This window comes from Gastrolobium bilobum, unplaced genomic scaffold (genome assembly GCF_033153095.1).
Source record: "Gastrolobium bilobum isolate Gb01-03AN ecotype WA unplaced genomic scaffold, APGP_CSIRO_Gbil_v1 utg36819, whole genome shotgun sequence".
Taxonomy (NCBI): domain Eukaryota; kingdom Viridiplantae; phylum Streptophyta; class Magnoliopsida; order Fabales; family Fabaceae; genus Gastrolobium; species Gastrolobium bilobum.
In genome coordinates this window covers 43299-68863 of record NW_026895655.1, presented here as the reverse complement: position 1 = coordinate 68863, position 25565 = coordinate 43299, and the positions used below count along the sequence as shown (strand labels likewise).

Genomic DNA, 25565 nt, shown 5'->3' with positions numbered 1-25565 from the left:
TAAATATAATTTTCCCTTTTTTATGATATATAATAAAGAGGTTTGTGCTTCTCCTTTTAAAGGAGAATAGCCTTCTCAAGCGATAGATACATAAAGAGCTCATCTGGATTTACTTGTCAAAAAAGTTTTTTTTACGACTTCCTTATTTAAAAGCACTTTCTATAAAAATTAAAGCTACTTAGATTTTTAAAAAATATTTAATTTTTGAAAAAAAAAATTGGCTTTTGACTTCTGCATTTTTGAGAAGCTAAAATTTTTAGCTTCTGAAAAAAACAGATTTTTGACTTTTTTTACGACTTCTGCTTTTTTTTAAAGCAGTCATTCAAATAGACTCTCTTTTTTTTGAAAATACTCCAATTGGTTCATCGCTTCGCAACTTGTCCGATTCGGGGCGGGTCCAGGATTGAGGCTTTAAACCCCTTCTAAAGGTGATACTGGGGACAAATAGACTTTTTTTGAAAAGTTCTTTTTTCCTTTATAAAAACAGCTCTCGTAGAAAAATAAAAACTCATCCAAACGGCAGAGTACACTTCAATTTTTTTTATTTTTTTTCTCTCACTTCTTTTCCTTCTCTCTCCTAATTATTGTGTCAGTTGCAAAAAATAACTTCTCACTAACAGGAGAAGTTGGTATCCCTATAATAAAATTCCAATGTTTTTCACCAAAAAAAAAAAAAATTCCAATGTCAGAATATATCAAAAAATATCAAACATAATATTTGAGATTTTTTAAAATATCAGTAGAATGTAGCGTAATATAATACATGGCAGTGAACATTGGCGCAGTCCTTGACCAAAGTATGGAGAAATTTTTCTTGGGACGGGACCATGGTGGTCCCTCCTAAAAATAGAAAAAAAAAAGACGGAGGAAAATAAAATCAAAAAGAAAAAGGTAAAAATAAAAAAAAAATATTCATTTATAAAAAAAAGACTACGGAATAAATGATGAGCCTGGAGCATGTTAAATTTTTTCCAAAGTATGAGGTGGTTTGTGAATTTTATAGTCAAAGCAACATTGGCGCAGTCCTTGACCATAGACCGGTGATTTGTACTTTTCATGATTCAAGGAGTTCGGTGTTACGTGTAAATAAATAAATGTAGGAAAAAGTGTGTATCATTTTAAAGGATGTAAAGTTGTATCATTTTAAGAAAGAGAGTTGACACAAAAAATAAAAGTGTGCATCCTATCCCCTTGTGAAAATAAAATGATATAAATTATGTCAATTAAAAGGATAAACATTTTTTCCGTTAAAGCTAAATGAGTCGCATTCTGTTATTCACTTCTAGAATTTGAAAAAGTCAATAGAACGAAATCACTTATTATCAATTTTGTCCTTAGCAAGTTTGAGGATGGGAAATACATCTTGAAGAGTTGGTATTTATATATAGACGTTAAGATCATGGAAATATTTTAGAAGCGTGATCTTCCCGTCGCTGACCAATTCTTGCCGACACCATAAAGACTAACGTGATGCATGAGCAGACTAATTCTTCCTCACATAGTTTGTTGTCTTATGTGATGCATGGCAGCCTCCATAATAAAAAGTATTGGGTGGTTTATCACATTGAATGAAAAGTTCTCGATAAATCAAGTGCTCACTTAATTCAACCGCGTGAAAAAGAAATTTTGAGCAAATAATTAATAATAAAGACAGGGCAGTAATCAGCAACGGAATGTGAGGTACAAAGACGAAATTTAGTGTGAACTTTACGGTCAAAGCAAAGTAACATAGACAGCTAGTGTTGGGATCAATTGGTTTTCAAATTGGTATTGTATGGTGTTTGTGTTGGCAAAAATTAACACAAAAAATCTGGGGACAATGAACATATTGCCACTTTTTAGGCAAAATTTTACCTGATTGCCATTTCTGAAAAAAAAATTGTCAAAATGCCACGCCTGAATCCCGCTGGTCTAACAAGCAGGAATGGACTGGACACGTGTCAGCGTCTGAATGGTCAACCATTCTCGCTGGGCTGCCCAGCTAGAATGACAGAATGCTGACACGTGGCAAAAGTACAGACATGCAGAGAATGGTCGACCATTCAGACGCTGACACGTGTCCAGTCCATTCCCGCTTGTCAGACCAGCGGGATTCAGGCGTGACATTTTGGCAAAATTTGTGGCAATCAGGTAAATTTTTATTAAAGGAGTGGCAATATGGTCAATGTCTCAAAAATCTGTATTGTGTCGCATGTCAATTCATAAATTCAAAATTAACTCACTTTAATCTTTTTTTAAAATTATTTATGTCATATCGTGTCGTGTCAATCTGCATAGTAAGCAATATACTTTGAGATTGACTCATGTCAATTCACATAATAAATAATATATTTTGAGATTACGGATTATTTATGTCATGTTGTATTATGTCAAGCCGCAAAATAAATGAATTATGTTAGTGTGAAAAGTCTTAATCCAATTTTAAATTTGTGTATGTTCATGTTAAGTGTATTCGTATTCATATCTATGTCAATCCAAATTGTCAACCTTAAGGGGGTGTTTGGTTCAGGAGAAATTTTTTTTTTACTGGGGAAATAGAATGAGTAGGAAAGTGATTTTGGTAGGAAAGTGTAAAAAAAGTTGTTTGGTTCGCCAAAAGTTTACCGGGAAAATTGGGTTAAATTTTTTGAGTGTATGTTTGGTTGAAGATAGAATATTGATGGAAAAATTGTTTGAAAATACTAAAGTACCCTTTTTTTCTTTTACTATTTTTAAAAGTGAGTTTCCATTGTGTGTACATAGTATATTATGTGATGGGTAATTGTGTCATTGTATTATTATGCTTTAATAACTTCTCAGATTTTTTCCCGAATACCACCTTCTCAATTGCTTTCTTCAACAGTGAAATTCATGCTTTTTAACACACAAACCAGTTTGCCTAGGGAAGTGACATTGATGGGTAACAAACATGAAATCAGTGAACCAAACTTGGACAACCAAGTATCTAAGAATCACTTTGATGGGAAACAATGGCAAACTCCTCAATCAAACACCACCTAATATTAGACTAAAGAAGTGGGTAAAAGTATATCAATGCTACTTTTTTATGAATTTAGTTTGTGTCATTTAAAAGGACGATTCTTTTAGGCAAATATAGTGTATTTTTTTAAATTTTAAATTTTAAATTACAAATTTTTCTCGCCATTATCACTTTTTCATAATTTATTTCTTTATCTCTCTTAAAAGAATATAAATAGGGCAATATTACTCTTATGCAATAGGAAAAAAAAATTATCTTATGTCCATACATCGATACTTGTGCCATTTATTTTTTATTTTTTTTCATTTTTTTTCTATTGAGTCCCACTTTAAATTGAGTGTGTAGGAGATAACAAAATTTTTATGTGACATAAGACTACAATTACCCATATAAATATGTGACTTTTAATAGGACACATACTTTCTGCTTTTTTTTTTTTATTAGCTTCGAAGTTGAAAAGGTCAACTGAACAAATTAACGACTACTAATGAGTTATGACTTATGACGTTGAAGGGGTGAGTTATTTTGCCCCTTGACTTGGGGAAAGACTTTCGGGCTTTCGGCAACAGGCATGTATGGTGTGTGACTTTCGTATTAAAGGTAAGTTAGAAAGTTGGTAACGGGTAAAAGAAGGCAAAAAAATTATCAATTTAATCTAGTGTTAATCATTAAATTAGTTATTTATTTAATTTAAAACAAAAAAATTATTATTTATTTTTAATATCCCATGTTAGCATTTTATCAAAGTACACAAACAACATGAGATAGAATGGTAGTTAAATACCCATTATTTTATGAATAAAATATAAGCCTTCAACATTTTATGCATGAAAACTGGAGAATAGAAAATTATATTTTTTAATAATTTTTTTTTACAACATGAACATTTTTTAAAAGACAAGAGAATGAAAAAAAAAATATACAAAAAAAAAAGAGAATGAAAAAATAAATTATTTGCGAAAATAGATACATTTATAAAATGAGTTTCACAAATAAGAATATATTTTCAAAAATTGAGGGAGCAAAGAAAATTTTAAATTTATCATTATTATTGTTAAATAACAAGAAAAGAGAGGAACATTGAAATAATCTGTGTGTATTAATCTGGTGAGAGATGTACAATATATAGACAAACTAATAGGCTAAGCCCAAACCTAATATAATTAGACCTAATACAAAAAGCCTAATGAAATAAAGAAACCCTAATTACAATATAATTATAACACTCCCCCTCAAGCTGGAGCGTATAGGTCATATGCACCAAGATTGTTACATATAAACTCTATTCGAGGCCCCCTCAAAGATTTTTTAAACGCATTTGCTAATTGCTCATTAGAGGGTACAAAACTAGTTTTAATTTCACCAACAAGAACCTTTTCTCGAACAAAGTGACAATCTATTTCTATATGCTTGGTTTTTTCATGAAACACTGGATTTGATGAAATGTGTAGAGCTGCTTGATTATCACAAATGAGAGTCGTCTGTCCAGTGTCTCCAAACTTAAGCTCTTTGAGAAGCTGTTTAAGCCAGATGAGCTCGCAAGTAGTAGTCGCCATGGAGCGGTATTCTGCTTCAGCACTTGATCTGGCAACCACACTTTGTTTCTTACTTTTCCAGGAAATCAAGTTGCCTCCAACAAAGACACAATACCCAGAAGTAGATCTCCTATCAGCTGGACAACCAGCCCAATCAGTACTAAGAGCCTAAGGAACTTTGAAAAAAAAAATTCCGGTGAACTTACTGTTCATCATCTTTTAAATTTTAATTTTTTTTTTCGGAACTGTCTCGCTGTCAGTTTCCGGTACGCTTTTTCTTCCGCTTTCACGTTCAGGGTGCTGTCTTCGTCAACCACCACCGTCCGGTGGAGTTTTTCGGCAAACCACATACCAGCGTGCTCGTCTTGGAAGCGCGATCCCAACCGCACCGGCTGCACCTCCATCGGAGCCCTCACGCGCCCACACGCGCGCGTGCAAGCTCTGGTCATCCTCTCCCCAAGGCGGCGCGTGGGACCTCCTCTCCGGCCGCAGCTGGTGGCGTTCTCCTCGTCTCCCTGTGACGGTTCTGGATCTGGTCCTGGTTCTGTGTTTGGACTTCGTTTTGTGTTGACGTCAAATCCCTCTTATACCGGTTAGTTGTGTGATCTGTCCTTTTTTGATTATTTTTTCTCTTAATTATGGACCCTCCTGTCTCCAATGACTCTGGTACTCCGGCTGAGAAAAAGTCAGACTCTGCTATTTTTTCAAATTATATCCTTGCTCTATTGAGTGTGGATAAATTGGATGGTTCCAACTACGATACTTGGTCTTTCGATCTGCGACTTTGGTTGGATGGGCAGAATTATACATCTCATCTCACCACTAAGGCTGAATCTGCGGCGGAAAAGGAGCGCACACGGTGGAAAATGATTGATGCTCAGCTGTATAGCCTCATTAAAGCTACTCTTCATCCGTTTATTAAGCAGATTTTTCGACCTGCTGTTACTTGCATTTGGAGTCAGGCAAAGGCACTTTACACCAGTGATACCCAGAGACTCTATGGTGTATGTCAAAAATTGATGACTACATATGCTCCTCGGGACTTCAATTGTCCTATGGCTAGATATTTGGGGAAAGTTCAGAGTCTACTTCATGATCTTAATGAGCTTCTACCTCTCAATGGTGATGTTAATAAGGAACAGGAACAGCGTAATACACTGTTTATGTTGTTCATTTTATATGGTTTGCCTGATCATTTGTCTGCCAATCGATATCAAATTGTGGGATCTGCTACAGTTCCTACACTGGATTCTGTGATGTCTACCTTGCTTCGAATTCACTCTAAGCCTTCTCCGTCATCAGCACCTCCTATGATGCATATACCCCCAGCGGATTCTGTTGACTCTTCCGCTTTTGCTGATCAAGGATATGGTCACGGACGTCGAGAAGATTCTGTTGACCCTTCAGCTTTTGTTGTTCAAGGGTATGGTCGTGGACGTCGATTCTCTAAAGGAAAGCTATTATGCACTCATTGTCATCAGACCAATCATACTGTTGACCGCTGTTGGAAGCTTCATGGCAGGCCACCTCCACCTTCTCGGAATGCTCATATTGCTCAGGCTTTCTCTAGTACCTGTGCTCCAGAGTTACCTTCCAGTGCACAACCTCCAGCTGCTCTTCTGAATGAATTTGTGATTTGGTGGTCTGAAAAGCAAACATCAGGTCCTACTGCATCCATTGCTCCCTCTGGTAATTCTTTTGCTGGCATTTCTCAGTTGCACTCTATAGGCCCTTGGACTCTTGATTCTGGGGCTTCTGATCACATTTCTGGTAATAAGTCCTTATTCACTTCCCTTTGTACTACTGGTTCTTTTCCCACTATTACTATGGCCAATGGGTCTCTGGTCCAATCAAAGGGAATTGGCACGGTTTTTCTTTTAACCAATTTATCTCTGGATCATGTTCTATATGTGCCCGATTCCCCTTTTAACTTACTTTCTGTTAGTCGTTTGACCAAATCCATTAACTGTGTTGTTTCTTTTACTAAAACCTCTGTCATTTTCAGGATCGGAGTTCGGGGAAGGAGATTACCAAGGGATGTGAGTCTCAGGGCCTCTATCAACTAGTTCCCTCTTCTTCAGCCTGCTCCACTATGGATTCTCCTCTTACTATCCATGCTCGTCTGGACCATCCTAGTCTTGCAATGCTTCAGAAGATGGTTCCTCATTTGTCGTCTCTTTCTACTTTAAATTGTGAGTCTTGTCAGTTTGAGAAACATACTTGTAGTATGTTTCCGAGTCGTCTTAGTCGTCAAGCTGTTTCTCCTTTTTCTATGGTCCACTCTGATGTTTGGGGACCCAGTCGTCATTCTTCTACTCTGCGTTTTAAGTATTTTGTTACTTTTATTGATGATTATTCCAGATGTACTTGGTTATTTTTAATGAAAAAGCGGTCTGAGTTGTTTTCTATTTTTCAGTTATTTTATAATGAAATAAAAACTCAATTTGGTATTCCTCTTCGTACTTTTCGTAGTGATAATGCATGTGAGTACTTATCTCATCAATTTCAACAATTCTTTTCATCTCATGGCATTCTTCATCAAATATCTTGCCCTCATACACCTCAACAAAATAGTGTAGCCGAGCGCAAGAATCGCCATCTGGTTGAAACCACTCGTGCCTTGTTAATTGATGGTAATGTTCCATACACATTCTGGGGTGATGTTGTACTTACTGCATGCTATCTCATTAGTCGCATGCCATCATTTGTTCTCAATCATAAGGTACCTCACTCTATTTTATTTCCCCATCAGGTTTTATATCCTTTAACTCTGTATGTGTTTGGTTCTACGTGTTTTGTTCATCATCTTGGTCCAGGTTTGGATAAATTAGCTCCCAAGTCTCATAAATATGTTTTTCTGGGTTATCCTCGGTCTCAGAAGGGTTACCGTTTCTACTCTCCCACTTTACGTCGATACTTTATCTCGGCGGATATCTCTTTTTTTGAATCAGTTCCCTTTTTCGGATCCTCTACTACCCATGTGGATACTGATTCTGTACAGTCGTCCTTCCCAGGTGACCTTCTTTACCTTCCGTCTTTACCTGTCCATGTTTCTGACTATCCTTCTATCACCTCTTCTGTTGATGAGATCGAGCATAGTTCGTCAAATGTCTCTGTGGACTCACATTCAACTGCATCTCCCACCACGACGTCGGTCCCACCTTCAAATAGTGACCTTCCCATTGCTCTTCGTAAGGGTACTCGTGATACTCGCCCTCCGGCCAGGTATACAGTCAATATTAGTTATCATCGTCTTTCTTCATCATACTTTGCTTGTCTTTCCTCTTTGTCCTCTGTATCTGTTCCTAAGACTACAAGTGATGCACTTTCACATTCGGGATGAAGACAAGCTATGATTGATGAAATGAGTGCTCTTCATCATAATGGCACATGGGATCTGGTGCCTCTTCCTTCTGGCAAATCTGTAGTTGGTTGCAGATGGATTTATGCTGTTAAGGTTGGACCTGATGGTCAAGTGGATCGTCTTAAGGCTCGCTTGGTGGCAAAGGGTTTCACTCAAGTCTTTGGCTTGGATTTTATTGATACTTTTTCTCCTATGGCGAAATTGTTTACTGTTCGCTTTTTTATTGCCATGGCTGCTATTCGTCATTGGCCTCTCTACCAACTGGATATCAAGAATGCTTTTCTTCATGGTGATCTTGAGGAAGAAATTTATATGGAGCAACCTCCTGGATTGGTTGCTCAGGGGGAGTCAGGTCTTGTTTGTCGTCTTCGTAAGTCTCTCTATGGCCTCAAACAATCTCCAACAGCTTGGTTTGGTAAATTTAGCAGTGTTGTTCAACAATTTGACATGACTCGGAGTGCAGCTGATCATTCTCTCTTTTATCGTCATTCTGCTTCTGGATCTATTTATTTGGTGGTATATGTGGATGATACTGTCATCACAGGCAGTGATCGGCATGAGATCACTCGATTGAAACAACATTTATGTCGTCATTTTCCGACTAAGGATCTTGGGAAACTTCGATACTTCTTGGGAATCGAGGTGGCCCAGTCTTAAACTGGTGTTGTGATATCTCAGAGGAAATATGCTCTGGATATTCTTGAAGAAACTGCTCTGATACCATGTTAAATAACAAGAAAAGAGAGGAAAATTGAAAAAATCTGTGTGTATTAATCTGGTGAGAGATGTACAATATATAGACAAACTAATGGGCTAAGCCCAAACCTAATATAATTAGACCTAATACAAAAAGCCTAATAAAATAAAGAAACCCTAATTACACTATAATTCTAACAATTATATCTACCAAAATTTTTTATCATTATTACAATGTTGAGTCTATGCAAAATTATTCATATTTATTTTTCAATTTTTTAATATTTTATTTTTTGTAAATTAGATCACGCCACATTCCACAACATCTAACATTGTTGATAACTTCAAGAATGTTAAAAAAGAATTTAATTGATATATCAATCCTCTTCTAATTTTTTTGGTCTCAACCAATTTCAAATTAATGTTGAATATCGTACGAAATGGTGAAGTCAATTATACAAATAGTTAAAAACTTAAAAAATATATTGTAATGAAAAAAAAAGGATTAAGAACCTAAGTTATTCAAAGAAATAAGAATCCAAATCATGGTATGAAACTCAATGATTGGAACAACAATTAATTACATAAAAAAACGAAGAGATAGAGCACATGTTGTTCAGCAATTCTAATAAAAAATGAAAGAAGGGCATGATGCCTTCCCCTGCAACTAATTACAGCATTAATATTTTGAAATTTTTAGTATGCGTGTAGTCTAAAAATTGTTAATTATTACAACAAAAAAATTGTTAATTATTATTCTATACTATATCTTTAAAATTACAAATAAATTTCTTTTTGTTTATGCTAAGATGTGATTGGGATTTCTTTTTAGATCTTTCCTTGCGATTTTTACTTGAACAATAATACATATGTGGTTTAATATTTCTTTCTTCTTTTTCTTTTTTTAGATTTACACATTTTTTATTTACGTATTATTTTTGAATTGTTGAACCACTTATTTAAAATGGCCTAAACAAAATTTATGCGGATAACATTTGAACTTTGAATCAAAAGACAAAATCTAATACAATATTACTATATATGATAGTCATTTTATATATGACTAATTCTTTGCCGCACCTGAAAATCTAAGTCTAATGTGCATCTTGAGCATTTTTGTCTTATTGATACATGTTGACTATGTTGTACCGACATTGATACGGGATACGGAATAAGACACGATATAATATTTCGACACATTAGTTCTAAAAAATATTAGATTTTGACACACGTTTTTGATATTAAAAAATATTTTTAATTTAAGTAATGTATATTATATTTAATATTCAATAATTTAACAACAACAAAAAAAACTAAATTTATAATACCATCAATTTTGTAAATATTTACTATTATATTTTCAAATTAAAATTCTCTTATAGATTCTAGAGAGACTTATTCAGTATCTTTTTTTTAATTTTTATTATATCAGTTTAGTAAAACATCAATTAATTTTTTCTTGGGAGGTGGTTATACGTATTACTGAAAACTTTTACAATTCTTACAACTAAATTAATCACTGTTGATTTTCGTTAATTTTCGTTAATTTAAGTGTTATAATTTATTAAAAATTAATAATTAACTAATAAGTGTACTTAATAAATTATAATCGTTAAATTAGCAGAAATTAACTGTAATTAATTTAATAATAATAGTTATAAAAATTTTCAATAATAAATATAATTTCTTTTTGTTTCATGATATATAATAACATTTCAAATATTATAAATATCAGAATGTGTAAAAATATCAAAAAAACATCAAACATAATATTTGAGATTTTTAAGAATATCGATACAATGTAGCGTAATAATAATACATGGCAGTGAACATTGGCGCAGTCCTTGACCAAAGTATGAGGTGGTTTGTGAATTTTATATTCAAAGCAAAGCAACATTGGCGCAGTCCTTGACCATAGACCGGTGATTTGTACTATTCATGATTCGAGGAGTTCGGTGTTACGTGTAAGACTCAATAAACGTAAAGGTAAGTCTCTGTACGACAACTTTTTTGGAATTAATGTTTTTTTAATTTCTGTTCTTGAAAATAGAAATGGATAGGAAACTCGTTTGGTAAAATCGATTTATTTTTTTGTTCACAGGATGAACCGGTTTAATTTTTATGCTGTAGAACAGAAAAAAGAATCAAAAAAATTCTGTTTTTTTTTGTTTCTAGGCACAAAATGAAAAACACTTATCTCTCGTGATCACTATCCACCGTCGTACCACTAGTGTCATCGTCACCATCCGTCACCACCACGATGCCACCACCACCTCCACCTATCACCACCACAACTACCACCATCACCACCACCACAACTACCGTCGTCGTCACGACCACCACCACTATCACCGACACCACCACCATTAACCACCACCACCATCATCGTAACCACTGCCGTCACCGCCACCATCGTCACCACACGCCACTGCCACCACCCCTATCGCCATCACTACCACCACCATGACGTCACCACTACCATCACCACCACGTCACCAACCACCACTATTATTGTCGCAACCACTACTGTCACCACCATCGTCGTCGCTGCTGCCGCCATCAACCACCACTACCATCGTCACAGCCATTACCGTCACCACCGTCACTGCCATCCACATAATTACTTCACCCCCGCCACTACCATCATCACGCCATTGCCACCACTGCCACCACCACCATGATGCCTTCACAACTAGGGGTGAAACTGGGCTGGGCCGGCCTACAGGGGCCTACGGCTCGGCCTACATCAGGCCAGATCTGACCTAGTATATTTTGTATAATAGGTCGGGCTTGTGCCTTAAAAAAGCTTGTTTAATAAAAAGGCCGTAAGCCTACTTTTAAAAGGTCGGGCCTATAAGCCCGCAGGCCAGCCTATATTGTACTATTTATTTTAAATAAAATAAAATAGAGTAAGTATGTCTTGAAGAAAAAACAAAAGATATAAATTTAATCAATTGCAATTATTTATAACTTAATTATATTCAATTATATTTTAATAGAAATCTTATTTTATTTCTTATATAGGTGGAACCAACATCTCAACATGTTAGATTGTATATATGAATATATTAAAAGATTTTTGGGAGAGTTATACTTACTACAAGCATCATGATTTGTTTGTTGGATTCATGTAGTTATTTTAATTTACATAGTATGGATTTGTTTATTGGATTTGATGAAATATATGTTAACATTTTGCTTTCGAAAATGACTTAAGTGCATATTGTATGAGTTTTGTTATGATTCATGATTCTGTTTGGACGTTGAAATTATGATTTTTGGTGTAGCAACTGAATTTGAGTACTTTGTAAAGTTGATTCATGGTTCTGCTTGGAACTTAAAAATTAACAGGCTAACGGGCCAAGCCAGGCCATTTGTTTTTTATAAACGGGCCAAACCAGGCTAACAGTTAGACTCATACTAGGCTTGGGCCAGGCTAAATTGAAAATTTTTAACGTAGACTTGGGCTTTTCGGTGCAAAGCTTGGCCCAGCCCAGCCCACTTTCACCCCTATTCACAACCACCACCACCATGTCACTGCTACCATTGTTGCTGCCACCAACCACCACCCATCACTATTGTCGCAACCACAGTCGTCACCTCCACCACCACCATCCCCACCACTACCGTCGCGCCGCCTTCATTACCACCGTCATCGTCGCATCCACTGCCGTCACAACCACCACCACTATCGTACTGTAAGAACCTGCACCGTTAAATAAGGAAACTAATTAATTAAATATGAGAATTAGGAAATAATTCTATAATTGACCCTAATAATTGTTATGAGGCTTAAATAATTATGGTAATTGATTGAAAATCGCTTTTCTGACGAAAAATGCATATATCGGTTCTGCTACTCGATATAAATGCGTAACGATGAAGTATCCCGGAAAATTATAATAAATGCATGAATATTCCTAGAATAATATGTAGGACTGTGATTTCGAGTTTCAGGTTAAAATAATGAGAACCGGTGCCATAACTGATACTGGCTATGTAAAAGCGCGTACCGGAAAGGTGCTGCGAAAAATAAAATAAAAATATGATAAATCTTAGAAAAATGGCTAGGTTCAGAATCTAAAGTTTGAGATTTAAAATCCTAAGCGTAGCTATTAATGTTAATACTGTGTGTTATTTTAAGTGGACATATTTAAGCTAAAAGGCACAAAACCTTAGGCCATAATTTGGCTGCTACGTGAGTGTCTTGAGTGCTGATTCTCTTCAGCCATTGCCCCTTCCCTTGAAGCTTGGACCCTTGTGCTTGTTTGAGGGCCAAGAACTCACCTTTTTCCTTAGGTTTCTTCACACTTAACCTTGTAAACACTTAGTAGTACATGGTGGGGAGGTGAGGGCGCCTTGTTTCTGAGTTTGGTTTCTGACTTGTGGGGGTTTTTGAGGGCTGTGTTGGTGGGTTCTCTTGGTGAGAGCCTTGTTCTTGCCTTTGGTGGTGCCAAGAAGTGACCTTTTGGCATAAAGGGTCAAGCTTGAAGTGTATTTTCGTAGTCTTGTGAAGTCAGAACCTTGGTGGGGTGTTGGAGGCTTCCTTTCTGTTTCATTTTCGGAGTTTTGAAGTCTTGGAGGTAGATATGATCACCTCTTTGTCATTTTGAGGTTTTTAACTTGTTTAATCCATTAAAAAGAGAAGCTTTAATCATTTGAGCAAAGAAATGTGTTTCAGGGTTCATAACATGTTATTGAACATCTGTTTAGGGAGTCATTGGACTCTCAATCGCTTTGACCCTTAAAAATGGGATTATGCAGAAGAATGCTCGAGTTTCTGCATTCTGTCTGATAAGTATTCGAATACTTATCGTGTAGTATTCGAAAACTTATCCCTTGGTAGTCGAATACTCCTTGGAGGAGTATTGGGATATTTTTCTAGGAAGAAAAGTATTCGAATACCTTTGAAGAAGTATTCGAATACTGGAAAGTATTCGAATACAATGAGTTTTGGTATTCGGATACTGTGGTATTCAGATACTTGGGGTGTTGGTATTCGAATACTTTGTGGTGTTCGAATACTTTAGTGAAAGTAATCGAATACTTTCTGGAGAGTTGGAGTATTCGAATACTACTCGGGGAGTACTCGAATACCTCTTGCATAAACAACATGTAATGACTTAAAATGAGAGGAAAAGCCTTAATCACTTAATGTAACCTTGGTGAATGGTTATTGATGATTATTACTGTATAAACAGATTGTGATTGTGCTGTTTGTGGGCTTTGAGCTAGTGTGAACTCTTGGCTTGGATTGTTAGCTTGCAAGGTAAGCTTTCGTGTCCTCGGTTTAGCCATTGTTGATTCCACCATGTCCCATGGGGGGATGGTTTTATGCATGATGTTATTTTCATGTATTGTTTTGATAAATGCTATTGAGCTGTTATATGCGAGTGCCTTTATGATATGCATGTGGTATTCCACCTATACGGTAAACCTGAGTATGTGGGAATATACAAGATGGTGAGGTTGTGGGTGAGGTGCAAGCGTTGTTCCTTGTACTTATTGTGGGGTTGTAGACGTACGTCCTGCATTTCTCTGGCCAGCAGAATAGTTAAAACACACATGGCATGAATATTTGTTGCACTGCATAGTTTTGGAACTTATACCGATAAATGCTTTTGAACTTATATTGCACATGTAAGTGAGCTTGGGGTGGAAGATCCTTGAGTACCCCTTGTCTTACTGAGATTTCTTGTTTAGAGATCTCACCCCACATTTGGGGACGCTTATTTCAGGTTCAGGTAACCAGGGAGTTGATACCTCTAGTGACAGGAGGCCAGAGCTTAGTTGATACTTGTTTATGCTGCCTATGCTGATTTGCTGTTTATGCTTGGATGCTGGATTATGCTTATTGCTTCATGTTTTTAAGCTTCAGTTTATGGATTACCTTGTTGAGACTCTGTTGTTATGTTGCCTTATTTGGTGAGCATGGGGATTGTCCATGCCACATTGATTGGCTATGTCTTATTTTAGTTTCGGGATGTATTAATGTAATTAGGATATTGTCCGAACTACGTGTTGTAGATCCGTGACTTAGATACTCACTTAATTATGTATGAGGTATTTTAGTTAGCTATCTTTTGCAATTTACATACAGGTGATGTTTTTATGATAATGTTTAAGTAATCAACTTGGTTAAGTATAATGACGTCATAATTGGAAAGAAAAAGATATTCCGCATTTATTTAATTAAGCGTGGGTTAATACGATGACATGTTAACAAACCGGGTATACACGAGGTGTTACACGTACCGCCGCCGCCGCCACCATCACAACCACACCATGTGGAAAGAAAAGTGATGATCCAGAATTTTATTATATTTAATAGGAATTATTTTTTATTATATTATTTGTTGTGTTATCAAACACAATTCTCATTCTCGGAATAAAAATAGAACATGTTATCAAACATATTTTTTTTCTCAGAAACAGTTTCATGGCACAGAAATAGAAAAGAATTATTTCTTTTCAGAAACAGTACTAAGGAATAGAATGGTTGTCATGCACACCTTAAATGAGTCGCATTCAGTTATTCACGTCTGACATCACTTCTAGAATTTGAAAAAGTCAATAGAACGAAATCAACGAACCACCTATTACTTTTAAATTATAACGTTGAAATAATACCAAAAAACAAGATTATAACGTTGAAAAAATATATACGACTTATAATTAGGGGTGTCAATATGGGTTGACACGACACGAATTTGACACGACACGAATACATCAACACGAACACGACACGAATTTTCATTCGTGTCAAAATCTTCGACACTGACACGACACGAATTTTTTGCGGGTTGACACGACACGAATAACACGCAAAATAGGGGACAAAACGGTAATTGACAAAAAAAATTAAAAAAAATATATCGAAAATAAATAAAAAAATAAATAATAATAATAATAATAAAATAATAATTAAAAATAATACGGGTCGACACGAACACGAATTCATAAACACGAACACGACACGAATTTTTTGCGTGTCATTTTTTCCAACACGAACACGACACGAATTTTTTTACGGGTCAACCCGAACACGAATTTTCGTGTCGTGTCGCGGGTCGACCCGCGTGTCAAAACCCATATTGACACCCCTACTTATAATTGTTGAATGAAATATGGATATTCTGTAAAATTTAAATATCTTGAATTTAAACACGGAGCTTTGCCACTAACTCAATGTATCTTATAACGTATAATGTTAATTGGAGGAGGATTATATTTACAAATTAAATTGTTTAAAAATTCTTTCAATCAAATTTTAATCCTTAATTTTCATCAATCTAATAGTTATAATTTATTGGATCACACTTGTTAATTAAATACTTTTTATATAAATTTAAGAACAAAGTACATTTTATGTCCTCACCAAATATTATGGGCCCAATTTAATTAGTAAGAAAAAAAAGTCAACTTATGATCCTCTGAAATTCAAAATAGGCTCAGCGACTAGCATGAATCTATTTTGAATTTCAAATGGAGCATAATGTCGACTAACTAAGTCTATTTTAAATTTCATAGCAACTATATGTCAACTTTTTTTTCTCAGGGTTAAAATGGCCCCCGTAATATTTGTTAAGGACCAAAAATACTTTTCTCTAAATTTAATTTTACCAACTAGTAATCTACTGGTTGAATCAATAATTCATTAGCTCAATACCTTGAGCAAGTTAATAATCGGTCCAGGTTTACTAACATTGCATCGAATCATTAAAAATACATAGATAGAAAAAAAAAAAATAATAATGATAATAATACTTTATTATAAAAAATTTATTATTTCTTATTTATTTTTATAAATATTATAAAAAATTAATTTAAAAAAATAATTTCTCCACTGATTTATCAATTATGTGACTAATCTGATTCAAATCAAGCAAACTATAAATAGCGACAAAGCTAATTTTTATCAATTGAAATTTGAAAGAGTTTACATATCCAGAACTTAAATTCAATATCACTTATTAAACTCAATTAATGAATGTTCTTGGTAATATGTGTAAAAAATGTTACGAAAGTACATTATCATTGCCCATAATGAAAATCTTTATAATCCATTAGAGAGAAGAATCAGTGTTACTGCTACTTATAACAAATTGCCCATAAATTATAATACACATTATATACAGTTTGCACTCTAGTACTGAGGGGCTTTGTTAGTATTGTTAATTTGTATTAGGTCAATTCTCACTAATACATTGAAAAAATGATAAGTAACACAATGTTAAATACATTTGTTATAATTTTCTCGCCCATTACGTCCCTGTTATACTTGTATGAAGTTTTTATCACGTTACCACTTTTCCGCTCCCAACTACCGCTGACCCAAAACATTCAACTCAAAAAGTGTAAAAAATTTCTATTTCCAAGCAAAAATCTGAACGCGGATTTCAGTTATAAATATAGGGAAAAGTGTGTATAATTTTAAAGGATGTAAAGTTGTGTCATTTTAAGAGAGAGAAAGAGATAGATAAAGGAGGAGAGAGAGTTGACAAAAAAAAATAAAGGTGTGGGTCCCACCTCTTTGTGAGAGTGAAAGGATGTAAGTTGTGTAATTTAAAATGATAGACACTTTTCCCATAAATATATGCATGTTCATTTGTTTAGCACAAAAACGTGTAACCAAACACAGCCTACTTGTACGCATGATGATGCACCTTCGACTTACATTGTTCCTATGTTTTCTATTACATCATTTTCATGGCATCACATGCAACAATGAGACAGATAGAGATGCCCTTCTTTCTTTCAAATTCCAAGTAACAGACCCAAATAATGCTCTATCTAGGTGGTATGCAGATTCCAATCACTGTACATGGAATGGTATCACCTGCTCCAAAGTTGGAACAAGAGTCCAATCTGTCACCCTACCAGGACGTGGCCTCTCTGGTAAACTACCCTCTCAGCTTTCCAATCTCACTTACCTACATTCCCTTGACCTTTCCAACAACAAATTTCATGGTCAAATTCCCCAAGAGTTTGAGCATCTCTCATTTCTTAATGTGATTAACTTTGCTTACAACAATCTCAGTGGTACACTTCCACAACAATTGGGCCATCTTCACCGTCTTAAAAGTTTAGACTTGTCTGTCAATAATCTCACAGGTAAAGTCCCTCCAGAATTTGGCAATCTCTTGTCTCTTGAGTATCTTGCCTTGGCAAGGAACATGTTAGAGGGTGAGGTTCCAAGTGAACTGGGTAATCTCCACAATCTTTCCAAACTTCAACTCTCAGAGAACAATTTCACTGGCGAGTTTCCCACTTCTATCTTCAAACTCTCATCTTTAGTCTTCTTATCCGTGACAAAGAACAATCTATCAGGCAAGTTACCACAAAATTTGGGGCATGCCCTTCCAAATCTAAGGACTCTTACCCTGGCTGTCAATAGGTTTGAAGGGGTGATTCCTAATTCCATATCCAATGCCTCACATCTTGAAAACATTGATCTTCGGTACAATAATTTTCATGGGCCCATGCCTCTGTTCAACAACTTGAAAAATCTGACCCAACTAACTCTTGGTAATAATTCTCTCTCTTCCACGACGTCATTGAATGTTGAGTTCTTTGATTCCCTTAGAAACTCCACTCAGTTGCAAATTCTCATGATCAATGATAATCATTTGGCTGGGGAGCTTCCAAGTTCTGTTGCGAATCTGTCTAGCAATCTTCAACATTTCTGTGTTTCTAATAATTGGCTTACTGGCAGAATTCCTCAGGGAATGAAGAAATTTCAAAATCTCATTTCCTTGTCTTTTGAAAATAATTATTTCAGTGGAGAGTTACCATCAGATATTGGAGCTCTAAATAAGCTGGGGCAGCTTGTGATATACGGAAATAGATTGTCTGGGGAAATTCCAGACATTTTTGGCAATTTTACAAATCTGTTTAGTCTTGGAATGCACAAAAACCAGTTCTCAGGTAGAATACACTCGAGTATTGGACAATGCAAAAGATTGAGTTTTCTTTACCTCGGGATGAATAGGCTTGTTGGGACCATACCAATGGAGATTTTTCAGCTTTCTGGCTTAAGAGGCTTGTCCTTAACAGGAAACTCTCTGCATGGTTCACTTCCTCCGGAGATCAACTCCATGAAGCAGCTTGAGACCATGGATATTTCCAACAACCAGTTCTCAGGGTACATTCCTAAGGAAATAGATGGCTGTTCTAGCTTGATTTCACTTGTGATGGCAAGAAACAAATTCAGCGGCTCAATCCCAAGTAGTCTAGGGAACTTAACATCCCTTGAGACTTTGGATCTATCATCAAACAATCTCACTGGCCCTATTCCTCAAAGTTTAGAAAAGCTCAGTTATATGGTGAGATTAAATTTGTCTTTCAACCATTTGGAAGGAGAGGTTCCTATGAAAGGTGTTTTTATGAACCTTAGCCAGGTTGATCTCCGAGGTAACAACAAACTCTGTGGCCTTAACAAGGAATTTGTGCAAACGTTGGGAGTGTTACTCTGTGTTGCAGGTAAAAAGAAGAGAAATGTTTTACTTCCAATCATACTTGCAGTTACAGGTGCTATTGCTTTGTTCATTTCAATGCTGTGTCTACTGTGGATAATAATGTCACGGAAGAAGAAAAGAAAGGAGAGGAAAACCAGTTTGTCATGTGCTCCTCCGAGGGGGTTGCCTCATTATATATCGTATTGTGATATTCGGATTGCTACAAACGATTTTGCAGCTGAAAACTTGATTGGAAAAGGAGGCTTTGGCTCTGTTTATAAGGGTGTGTTCTCCCTCAACACTGGTGAAACCACCACCCTTGCTATCAAAGTCCTGGACCTTCAACAAAGCAAAGCTTCTCAGAGTTTTAATGCAGAATGTGAAGCTTTAAAAAATGTTAGGCATCGGAACCTAGTCAAGGTTATCACTTCCTGCTCCAGTGTAGATTATAATGGACACGACTTCAAGGCCCTTGTTATGCAATTCATGCCCAACGGCAATTTGGACATGAGTTTATACCCAGAAGATGTTGAGTCAGGATCCTCTCTAACCTTGTTGCAAAGATTAAACATTGCCATTGATGTTGCTTCTGCCATGGACTACTTGCACCATGATTGTGACCCACCAGTAGTACATTGTGATCTGAAACCTGCCAATGTCCTACTAGATGAAAATATGGTTGCACATGTTGGAGATTTTGGATTGGCGAGGTTCCTTTCTCAAAATCCATCAGAGCAACAAAGCAGCACTATGGGAATGAAGGGATCAATTGGTTATATTGCTCCAGGTACAGAATTTCCTTCCTAATCAAGACTAATCGGGTTTTTTATTTGTTATATAAATTTACTTGCTATTCATGCATAACTGAAATAAAAGTACATATGTATGTGCATATATGGCTATCTAATATTGGGGTGATATGTTTCAGAATATGGTCTAGGAGGCAAGGCTTCAACTTGTGGCGATGTCTACAGTTTTGGGATTTTACTGCTAGAGATATTCATAGCCAAAAAACCAACTGATGAAATGTTCAAAGAAGGATTAAGCCTGAACAAATTTGTCTCGGACATGGATGAGAATCAAGTGCTGAAGGTTACTGATCCGAGGCTTATTAATGATTATGAAAATTCTACACAAAGCTCAAGCAGTGATTATCATAACGGTGTCACTGGGAGCAACAGCTGTAATAATGGTAACACAAATTGGACGCGCAAAGCTGAGGAGTGCATAGCTGCTGTGATAAGAGTTGGCTTGTCTTGTACTGCTCATCAGCCCAAAGATCGTTGCACTATGAGAGAGGTCTCAACAAAATTACAAGCAATTAGGCATTCTTTGCTGGGCTTCTAAAGTCATTCTCATGCCCACTTTCTATTTTAAGAACCATATGTAGTAAATAAGTTATAGGATATATAAATAAGTTCAAATCCCATAATATTCTGTGTCTCTTTTTCCATCTTCTTTTTCTTTCCCACTGTCCTTGAGAGCTCCTATGAGCTTCCCTCAGACTCACCTCCACAATAGATCCTCCATTGAATCACCATTGTAATTGTAAGTATATATATATATATATATATATATATATATTTTCTTCTCTTGCATTCTAACTTGTTAGATCCTGTAAACTGATAAATGAAAGGAGCTTTCAGCAATCCAACAAAATGGTTCCTGTTAAAATACTTGTAAATTCTAATATATCATATCTAATACCACTCCTTGTGGTTAATTTCTGTCGTAGTAATTTATAAATTTATGTTTAAAATTTTTTATAATGGTACATGTTTAAATTTTAATGAGCTTAAGAAGAAGAAAAAAAGCGATTAGGCTTATTTTATATTGTAACTTAAATCGATTAGGCTTTCACCAAATTACGATTCATGTTAATTGCATCAGACTGTCCAGAAACTATTCTCACAAGATAACTGTTGCACTTTATTTTGCACCGTTTATCAATCCAAGCATTTCGTTTGCTGGTGCTATTTCCAGTGAAACAGAAATGAAAATTAAAAAAAAAAAATGAGGTGCCACAGCAATTAATTCATAATTTGAGACAAACGCTTCTTTAACTAAACATTTCTATTAAAAAAAATTCTATACTTCAATTATGACCCATATAACATTTATTGCCTAAAAATTTTGCAAAAAAAATCAAGTGACATAACAGCTAGAAATAATTGTGAAACATACTTTTATTAGGGCGATGAGTACACACGAGAGACCAAAATAAAATGAGTGAATACGTTAAAACTTGATATTGTTGGGTGAGAGAAGATACTAAAGAGGTACGTGGTTGACATAGTCAAAGTTAGATCTATGACTTTTCCGACAACTTGGGCCAGGACCACACAAACAAACAACCACCATGGCATTCATCAAGTACACAAGGTGGTAGAGATAAGTAACATCGTGACGTTTCCATGAAGTTGGAATTTAAAGATGCATTGAGTCTTCTTCACATAAACAGAAACACACGTTGTTCAGCAGAGTTTTTTTTTTTTCGTCTATAACAAACCACCCTAAACAAGAGGCTATATGGCCTATATAGCTATCCCGAATGCACAGCATAGTCAGCTAAATATGCAAGCCAAATAAGATTACAGAACACTATCTCAATCAAATGAAACTAAAGTTGAAGATGCTAATTAATTTACATGTGATTGAACCTGAGCAAGGCAACCTCAGAATTGGCCCTTGATGATGCAACCCTTGGGCTGCTATTGCTACTACTATCAGACAATGAAGCAAAGGTTTTATGCAAAACACCAGATGGAGATGATACCATTGTTCTTAGAGAGCTACTTGATTCAACAGGTGTTATGACTGGCGACGATGAATTGGAAGGTGCCTCATTGGTGGTAGTAGTAGTAGTGACCGTGCTAGGCCTTAGAACTTCAGCTAGTGGACCACCAGGTGTTGAAGCTACCCAATGTGCTGGGTTGAGCCAATTTGAGAGAGAGATTTTGGTATCATTGTGTGTGTTTCCATCAGGCTCCATTTGTCCCAGACCCATTTCAATAGTACTCATGTCCTCATGCATAGCACCACCCCCCATTGATAGATCAAGAGAAGAAAGGGATAGTTTACCAATTGAGTTCTTGTTGTTGGCGTTGGTATTGCTTTCCCCAGTTTCTGTGTTGGACCAAGCATCAATGAAACCCCTTGGTTTCTCGGAGTGGAGATTTTCCATGGGAACAAGAGGATTAAGGAACAGAGGAAGGCATCTGTTTTGTTGATCCAGTCCAGAACTATATAGTGCAAATGAGTTCAGATACTGAGACTCGGTGTTGTTGCAAGAACTCTCAGTGGACATTCCTACTTTGTTATGCATCAGAGAGTGCCATTCTGAGTCAGAAGCACCCAGGGAAATAGGATCTCCATTCAGCATCCAGTCCAAGCCCCTTCAAGTTCAATTCACCAAATCAGTAACAGAATAGCAAGTCTATTACAAAGTTACAACATCAAACAAAGCATTTCCTTTGCTACTCTAACGAAGAATATAGGAACATAGACCCAGAAAAAATGTTGCATGACAAAAAACTTCAACTAAAGTGACCTTAAGAACAAAGCTCAATAGTTCATCTAAGAGCGTAAGTTTCATACAGGAATATTTTAAGTTTTATTATCTAGTTTTTCTTTATGTTATTGACTAACCAAACAGATGGCAAAACATGGCAGGGAAGAAAGAAAAATCAGAACCCAAACCGAAAGAAAGCCATAGTAAATCTAAACTTGAACTCACCTGGGTTCCTTATTTGAGGAAACAGAAGCCATGGAGTCAAAATTTGCAGCTTTGACACCAAAGTTATGAGGAGAAAGGGAAGATTCAAGGTATGGCTGAGCGGTAGTAGAGGCAAGAAAATGGGATGAAGATCCATCTTTTCTGGTAGTGGGGTTAGAAATAGGCACAGTAACATCAGCAGAAGGAAAAGGATTACAATCATGGCGAGCCCTCTTGATCTGTTGGTGATTGTTGCCGTCGGTGTGAACTTCCACAGGCTTTCTTGAACGGGGACGGCCTCTGTGCATATGGCGCTCACAATACTTATGGTTTGGCGCCACATCTCTTGAACATCTCCATTTTTTACCATCTGTTCTCCTGCACCTACCTGGCTCTGGATCAGTGCTGCTTGACAGCCTCAGATTGAAACCACCATCCACTGCTCAAAAGTTATGCAAATTAATTTCAATAAACACTGTAAGAAAGCAACACATCATGAAAAAGGCAAAAGATTCTGAATAACAGAAGGTATAATAATCTATTTGAGAGAAGGGAGGCAAAGACAAAAGCTTTTTTAAAAGGAATGAAGAGTGAAAGTGAGGTAACTAGTAATAATAATAGCCACTAGAGATGAACGATGATGAAAAAGCAACAAAGAGAAAGGTTCATACAAGGAGAGCGAGAAGTGGGGATTAGTAGATCAGGAGGAACAGGAACAGAAGCCATCATGTACTTGTATATCATAGCTTGTCTTTCAAGCTCCTTCCATTGTGCACTTGTGAAAGGAAACCCCATTTCACCTGCTGTAAACACAACCAAGATACCAAGTATGTTCAGAGTCTCCGACAGAAAAGTCCTTAACTCCCATTCTCTCTCTCTCTCTCTCTCTTCTGACCCGCCTTAACTTTCTTTTACTTTTATTTTCTCTATTAAAAAAGATGCAATCTTTCTGACATATAAATAAGAAACCACAAATTATAAGCTTAACCCAGCATTGACTGGAACGAAATTACAACACAAACCTGTGGATTTGAAGGTTGGGGGGCGAGTGGTGGTAGCAGAGTTATAAGCAGAAATGTCAAAAGGCTGCAAAGGTCTTACAGATGCAGCAGAAGAAGCACCACCAGTACCGTCAATAGCAATAGCAGCACCAAGATCAGAAGTGCCACTAACAAGGTTTATATGATTAGTAAAAGACATGTAAGTAGTGGGACCATCACCATCACCACCAGCAAAGGAATCGTTATCAAAGGGTGAGAATGGACGGTGGTGATGATTATGATGCACCATCATCATCATCGTCTTATTAGGTAATGCTTCGAGTCCTTGAACATTCTTCACACCCAACCCAAGAACACTACTACAACTGTTGCTGCTGCTGCTGCTTTTTTTTATAGCTTCCTTGTCTGAAACGCCAAATTCACCCATAACTCAAGCACTAATTAATTAAACACACTTTTCCCAAAATAGGAAACCACTTTCCCATAAAAATAAAAATAAAAAGAGAAAAAAGAATAAGAATCAACCACCAAACTCTTAGCTATTCCCAACTTTTCAGGTAAGGAAGATCCTTCTGTTTAAAGGCTTTGGATGTCTATCTATCTAACAGTGATAATAATACACACACTCACACAGTGTCTTTCTCTTTCTCTCTCTATTGCCAGGTGTTGTGGTAATGGAGAGAGAAAGTTGAGGTTGATGTTGGATTTATGATTGAGTTATGGGTTGCCGCCATTCTCGGCCTTTGCCTTGCTTCCATGCTTCCAACATTCGCACCACGCGCTACCAGACAAATTAGTAAAAAGGTTACCCTTTTTTTTTGTTTCTTATCTTTTTACCCTTTCTCTCTCTCTCTTTGGTTTTTATCTCTCATCATTATTATGGTATCTGTCACTTTCTGCATGTAACCCTTTCGAGATACTTTTATTTATGCATATAATTTATTGGCAAAGGCATAACAGTAGATAACAGAACGGAACCCCATTCGCTATAGCAGCCACCGTTTTCGACTTTTCGCCACTTATATAAGCATTCTAGCACAACGTGAGTGTAAAAAAAACTTTATTGTAAGCATGTACTAGCTCGCTATCTCGGTGGCTGTTACTGGGGTTTGTTTGTTTGTTTTTTACTTGTAAACCACTTTCAATTCTTTTCTCTGATATGCTTTGCAGTTTTTCAGCTTCACCAAAGTAAGTACGATTCATGCTGTTTCTGTCTCTGTAACAAGTGACAATTGATCAAATTATCATTCTTTACTTAAAATATTACTAGAATGCCACGTTCTAGAAATTTTTTACTAATCACTTGGCGAGTTATGGTTGACCATGTGGTAATATCTGGTTGGCCATGTAACTAGCTTCGCAGCACAGCTAGATTACGTGGCACACGTCTTATGTGGCCAAAATCGCTGGATTGCGTAGCTATTTACGTTGTGGTATGACACGTGTCGTACTGTAGTAAACTAGCTGGGCTGAGCAGCAGGTTACGTGCATGTGTGACACGTGTTATTTAAATAAAATTAAATAATATTAATTTAACACTCCTAAATTTAATTACTTAACATTTACAAATAATTTAACTTAACATATTGCTAATTAAACTAAAATATTAACCATCCAAAAAATAAGTAATTAATAGTTATAACATAAATAATTAATCATTATGATCAATTTAAATTAATATAGATTAAATTAAACCATTTCAATTAACAAACATAAAATATATTAAATTAATTAAAAAAATTGATTAAATTAAGTAACGTAACAGTTCATTAGTTTTAATTTTAATTTTAATTGTTATTTCAATTTTTATTAATCAT

The 25565-nt window shown here is 36.0% G+C and overlaps 2 protein-coding genes across 2 annotated transcripts; one reads left to right on the top strand and one right to left on the bottom strand.

Annotated features, from left to right (window-relative positions):
• The first annotated feature begins 3555 nt into the window (after positions 1-3555).
• LOC133286950 (probable LRR receptor-like serine/threonine-protein kinase At3g47570) lies at positions 3556-20472 on the top strand. Its single transcript, XM_061484472.1, has 6 exons — positions 3556-3580; positions 4812-5056; positions 5316-6204; positions 7530-7712; positions 17192-19819; positions 19961-20472. Exons 1-6 carry the CDS (start codon positions 3556-3558, stop codon positions 20377-20379), a joined length of 4389 nt encoding a protein of 1462 aa, XP_061340456.1. The 3' UTR covers positions 20380-20472.
• Positions 20473-21507: 1035 nt separating this feature from the next.
• Positions 21508-23537, bottom strand: LOC133287012 (growth-regulating factor 7). The gene is made up of 3 exons (XM_061484552.1): positions 23419-23537; positions 22769-23186; positions 21508-22427 (listed from the first exon to the last, which is right to left on the bottom strand). The coding sequence occupies exons 1-3, from the start codon at positions 23489-23491 to the stop codon at positions 21677-21679; spliced, it is 1242 nt and encodes a 413-aa protein (XP_061340536.1). The 5' UTR covers positions 23492-23537; the 3' UTR covers positions 21508-21676.
• Between the last annotated feature and the right edge of the window lie 2028 nt (positions 23538-25565).